At 37.7% G+C, this 6,006-nt stretch overlaps 1 protein-coding gene across 1 annotated transcript in view; it reads right to left on the bottom strand.

Moving 5' to 3' along the window:
• LOC107297887 (WD repeat-containing protein 48) overlaps positions 1–6,006 on the bottom strand; it is a 37,469-nt gene that overhangs the window by 9,717 nt on the left and 21,746 nt on the right. Inside the window, exons 7-12 of the mRNA XM_015827245.1 lie at positions 3,541–3,642; positions 2,751–2,975; positions 1,903–1,977; positions 1,486–1,588; positions 885–982; positions 591–698 (exon numbers count right to left, since the gene is read on the bottom strand). Coding sequence (XP_015682731.1) covers positions 591–698; positions 885–982; positions 1,486–1,588; positions 1,903–1,977; positions 2,751–2,975; positions 3,541–3,642 — 711 coding nt within the window. The remainder of the gene's footprint in view (positions 1–590; positions 699–884; positions 983–1,485; positions 1,589–1,902; positions 1,978–2,750; positions 2,976–3,540; positions 3,643–6,006) is intronic.

The following is a 6,006-nucleotide window of genomic DNA, read 5'->3' as shown; positions in this document are numbered from 1 at the left end:
TGATTTTAAGAAAATTTTAATTGACACACAGCTTCGAATATTTGGCTTTTAATTTGGTTTTATGGGGGTTTTTTGTTCTTTGATGTATTTTGTTTGTCTGTTTTAATATGCTGTGCACCGCCCTGAGTCCTACGGGAGAAGGGCGGTATATAAATTAAATTATTAAATTAAATTAAATTAAATTAAATTAAATTAAATATAAATTATTTCAAAGAGAAAAAAAATCGAATTAAAATTGTTGTTTAGCTGAAAGTATCAATATAATATGTGATTTTTTTTGTTCTGATACATGTGATATTGTAAAAGACCCCCAAAGAGCTAGGAAATAAAAAGTTTCTTCTTTTTATCTATTCTGCTTCATGCGCCACATATTTCTTATAGATATTACCTATGCTCATTCCTATTCAGTACACTCATTGTGTTACCGTGACCTAAGGCTAAGCTTTATTTCAAACCTCATGGAGCATTGTCTGAATAAAATATGAAAAGGGGACCCATGACTATTACCCCGAGCTCTAGAAGAACTGGATAGTAAACAAGGCAGCATACATATCACGTCAAATTGTTATTATCAAAAAAATGTGCCTTACCCCAGTTTTTAAGTCTACTGAAAACCAGTTTGGTACATACACCATTTTAAATCTTTTCTTAATTTCTTCTTCAAAGTCCATTTTTCCGAAGTCTTCTACTTTACATGCCTACATATGAGAAGTGGCAAGATTTGTAGTTTAAAATATCATGAGAGCCACAGGCTCTCCATCCTCAGTTAGATAGAAACTGCCAACTGGTTTATGTTCTAAAGGATTACAAGGGAAAAGAACAAGGAAAAGAGAAGATTTTAAAATACCCAAATCACATATATTTAAATTACTAGTTCCACTGACCTTCAATACATCCCAATATGCCACATTGTTGTTTGTATCTTTGGTTAGTATATGTCGCTTGTCATTGAGAATGTGGCACTGAATGATACTCGCACCCCCTAGGAAGGATGCCACAAAAATGAGTTATATAATCCATGCAAATTTAACATACAGAAAACATACATAAAATATGCGGTATCTATTTTTTCTTCATTTAGTCTCATTGTCAACCCGTCAAGACAGGCCAGGTTAGAAAACAGATTCCACACAGACTACTGGAACTCCTCTTTATTGCTGTCAGTATAATAAAAGACACTTGAAAGCCTGACATTCTCTCTCCCTCCCTTATACCAAAGAGTCAAGTTGGGGCAATCTTGAGGTACTTTCTTACTCCTCCTTCCCTTCTGGGGCTTAAAATGTTTACTTAACAGCTGCTGAATTCTTTCTTCAAGGCCATCTCCATACTCCTCTACACCCAATCATGATTTTACATAACTAAGGACACAGGACATCACAGTGCCCAAAATGATACACAAACTAATTTTAGATCATATATGATTTAACTATATCACTGCCAGCTCTAAATTAACAGTTTGAAAAAAGTTTGAGTTAATTGTCTCACCTTTGATAACTTGATCTGGTTGTGTACACAGGGGTGTGATAGGGTTGGAACAGTCATTGTCATAATCACCTGATACTCTAAAGTTCTGAATTCCTTTCAAAGTCTAAAAAAGAAAATGGGGTTAAATAGACCAGGGGAATCGCCTTTAAGTAAATTATCCAGTATGAGGATATATTTCTATAGTTTTCCATTTCTACAAGGAATTTAATTTACCCGGGACTTACAGGCCAATCAGCCTCTTAAATAAACCCTATGAAATAAATCCTATGAAAAGGAAACCAATTATTATCTATCCTAACTCACTAATATTTTTTCCTGAGAGCCTATGACTATTCAAAAAGCATTCTGCCATAGGACTGTGACAAATCAAGAAGTAAATTTTAAAGATATAAAACATTAATGCAATACACTTCATACCCATTTATTCACAGAAGACTTTGTCGTTGCAACCCACAGTGCTGGAGGAGGATCAGCTGATCGATCAAGTTCCATCTAAATGAGAAAGAAAAATCAAAATCTTAGAATGGAACACTTATCAAGAGCATTTCCTTCAGATAGGATGCACAAAAAAATCCAATGCAGATTTAGACCTCCTTCTTCAGAAGACAGAGAAGCCTGGGACTTAGCTTTATGTTCTTTTCACAAGAAATTTTTCCTCCTTATGTACCACAGGAAAAGAATGTGCTAAAATGTAAAGATTATACAAGCTGAACCTGACTTATTCTGCCTACTTGGGCATATCCATGTAGTATTTGCAGGAAGAATATGGATATAATTTGTCATTACCTTCTTGCAGGACCTTTCTTCATAGCCTAAAGCCCCAGTTATTCCCTGGATTTCTTTCATCCGATTACTCTATGAATCTGTCCTAACTGTTATCTTCCAAACTCAGTCAAATGCTACAAAACGTTTTATTCTCTCTGCTGCGAGAGAGATCCAAGATGTATTATATTAAAAACATGCAAGATCCTGAAGAAGGGACTTTATGTGGCAAGAAGGAAAAATCAACAGATGTCACATATTTCCAGCATCAAAGGGAGAACAGTCACTTGTCCGTACTGGTAATCCTTTAAAATTTTGGGGATTTGTTTCATTAATAGAAAGGCCACATATAAGTGAATACAAATACAACCTAGATACAACAGTGAGGAGGGTAAAATTATATTATGCATTTCTCCAGCAATCATCAGGACAGGCAAAAGCATGCCAATGAATGAAACAACAGCCAATTCCCTAAGCTTCAACAAGATTTTTAAAAATATTACCTTAAGAACTGGTGCCTTTTCTTCACAAATAAGCACACGGATATCAGGGTTTCGTAAATCTGTACAATATATCTTTTTGTCTCTTCCACCTGAATAAACATGAGTGAAGGCTTCATTGACCTGAAGTGCCCATACACCTTCATCATGGACTCTGTATGTAGCTATACATCTCTGCTGACCAAGTGACCAGAGTCGGATAGTTCCATCAGAACTGCCAGAAAGACACTATAATGAGAGTTTAAAAATGTTACAGGACCCAATTATAAACAGAAAGCCACTGACAAAAACAATCTTTTGACTAAAAGAATGCAACAGCAGTGTTTGCTGGTATTTCAACTGTTTCTCAATCTTGGCAACTTTAAGATGTGTGGATTTCAACTCCCAGAATTCTCCAGTCAGCATAGGAGAATTCTGGGAGTTGATGTTCACACATCTTAAAGCTGCCAAGGTTGAGAAACACTGAACTAAATGGTTAAAAGCTACATTTAGTATATCACTTTTGTCATTCAAATGAAAATACTCATTTATGCTTGACCCATACATGCTTGACACTTGACGTGCCAGTTCTGTTTATTGGTTCTGTAAAAAAAATACTCATATGCATGCTGCAAGTGTTAAATACTAAATTCAATTCAGGAAATTCATAGAGTAAGATTTAAGATATATGGCATATTGAAATGTAATTTTATTTAAGAAACTGGAACTATGTTACTGAAGTAGCCCTAATTAGATGGAGAAAATATTACAACATGGCAGCCAAAAAACTTATGGAAGTATATTAAAAACATACCTGTGTACCATCTCTGTTCAGTAGCAAAGCTTTAACATTGTCCGTGTGTCCCTTGAGTTTCATAAGTTTTGCACAGGTTCTTGGGTCCCACACCCTTAAAACCTATTAGAAAAAAAAATTAGAAATTGGTAGCACTTCTGAAGTAAAGGTATTAAGCTCATATATTCTTACTTTGCTTGAAATTAATTTTTCAAAAGCCATTCACATTAATGCAGGAGTGCAGGAGTATGAAAGGATTTCCAGAAAAAGAAAAAAAAATGCAGACTCCAGGATTCAGGTGACCCTGAGGACACAGATAAACCTCCAAGTGACCTCAACAACTTTCAGAAATAGGGCTAATAACCACATGACTGCAAGGAATATAAATCCTTCCATTCTCCACCATTCAGTCAGAACTGAAGAAGCTTCTTGGATGAGAAGTGAAACATCTTCTAGCAAAATAAGAAAGGCCAGTTGCCTTTTGAAAGAAAGCACCTTTGGGACAACCATGACCTGAATGACTGAGAATCTCCATAGACATTCACATTAATATTAACACTATGAGATGCTACCTATTTGAAAACCATTAAATGTTAGATCTTTTAGAAAAACAATGTTCTTGACTCTGGAGAACTGTAATCCTGATTTTTCTTTTTTTAAGTAAATGGTTCTTTACTATCCTTTTATATATCTACACATCATCCTCACCCAACCAAATCACCCACATATGTATCAGTGTAACACTGCCTTGTTTGGTGGGGAGATTGATAGGGAGAAAGCAAGAATTTACAAAGGACAAAAATTCTACGATAACCTTTGTTGCTTACATATAAGAAGTTATGAAACTGGGCTTCCGGTTTTGCGCAGTAGTGCAGCAGCCGAGGGATCACAGGGCTCCGCACCCTACGGCCGATTTCTGCCTGTTAGGGCAGGAGTCCCCAATCCCCGGTCCATGGACCGGTACTGGGCCGCAGCATGCCAGCAACCGGTCCACACAAACAAAGCCCCATCCGCAAGATGCAGGCAGCACACAAAACCACACACCCTCCGGTCTGCAGAAAAACCTCTTTCCACGGAACCGGCCCCTGGTGCCCAAAAGGTTGGGGACCTCTATGTTACGGGACCCTAAATGTGCCTGAAGTCGCCCCGTAGAGGCGATAAGGAAGGAAGTCCCACCGAGGAGAAAGGCTAGCTTAACTTCAGAGTCTAGCCCAAGCTACAAGCAGCCGAAGCCCAAAAGCACTATTTTAAGCTGATTGTAAACAACATGCTTGGAACTGGGTAAGAACAGTGATTTTCTGTCTTATACTTGATAATTGATTTCCTGGGGAAAAAACCACCAAGAAGCAAAAAGCCTCCGAAAGTGAGGAGGAGGAGAATCTTTGCCCCACCCTCCTACAGATGGAAGCAGCGAATTAGACCTTTAAGTGGGGACAGAAATACATTGAAATAAAAAGAATATAAGACCTAAATCTGGATAAGTTTGAAATTGGTGGAATGTGTTAAGATTTCCCTTTTATAGCATGAAAATAGAAGAAAACAACTATTTTGAAAACTGAAAAACAAACTAGTGCTGACTTCTAGTGGTGGACGAAAATATTGCAGTTGCTTCAATATAGCCCAGAAAAAGATAACTTGTTGGTGGTGACCTTCAATGTCTTAAAAACAGAGAAGAAAACATCTTGGGCTACCTACAAAGCGAGAATTATAAACTTTAGAAGAAAAAAAATAATGACCTTTCTGCATTATAAATACTTATTCAACTGTGACTTTAAAGCTGTCTGCAGAGAAAGGAAAACCCTGATTTTTGGCTATCATGGAAAACCAGAGATCTGCAGAAAGAATATACCAAGAAAAAACAAATACTTTCCAGGAGGAGATGTATGCTATGTTGCAACTAATTCAAACAACAATGATCTCAAACCACGAGGAAATTAAAAATAACTTTGAAAACATAAATGAATACATCTCCAATTAACTTTACAAAAAAAAACCTCTCGGAAAATAAAAATAGAGAGTGAGCAGATAAAACAGACAACTGATGAACCAGAGGAGAGAGATTTAAAGATGGAACCTAACAACAGAAGGAAGTATGACTCAATCCAGGCGGAAAAAAACTTACAGGAAATAATGGACATGGAAAAGATAACTTATACTCTAAGACAGGGCTTTTCAACCGGTGGTGCGTGTACCACTTGTGGTACATTAATGAGTGGCAGGTGGTACACAGCCCTGACTAGCCAAGTGTAGTGGGGGAGGGAAAGAGCCAGCACAGGCAAGGACTTACTGTGAGAAAGTCCTCTGGAGCTGCAAAGGCCCCAGGCTCACTTCTGGCTCACCCTTCCCCATGAGAAAGGAGGAGGGGGCAGAGACAGGAGAGCCTATAAAAGGAGGCAGTTTGGGCAGGAGAGGGAGAGAGAAAAAAAGCAGCAGCCTTGGGAGGAGGCAGAGTCAGCTGCACTGAAGGGGAAGAAGAAGGAGGGGGAG

This window comes from Protobothrops mucrosquamatus, unplaced genomic scaffold (assembly GCF_001527695.2).
Source record: "Protobothrops mucrosquamatus isolate PMUCROS unplaced genomic scaffold, P.Mucros_1.0 scaffold3571, whole genome shotgun sequence".
NCBI classification, from domain to species: Eukaryota; Metazoa; Chordata; class Lepidosauria; order Squamata; family Viperidae; genus Protobothrops; species Protobothrops mucrosquamatus.
The sequence above is the reverse complement of the archived record's forward strand: the minus strand, read 5'-3'. Positions and strand labels throughout refer to the sequence as shown.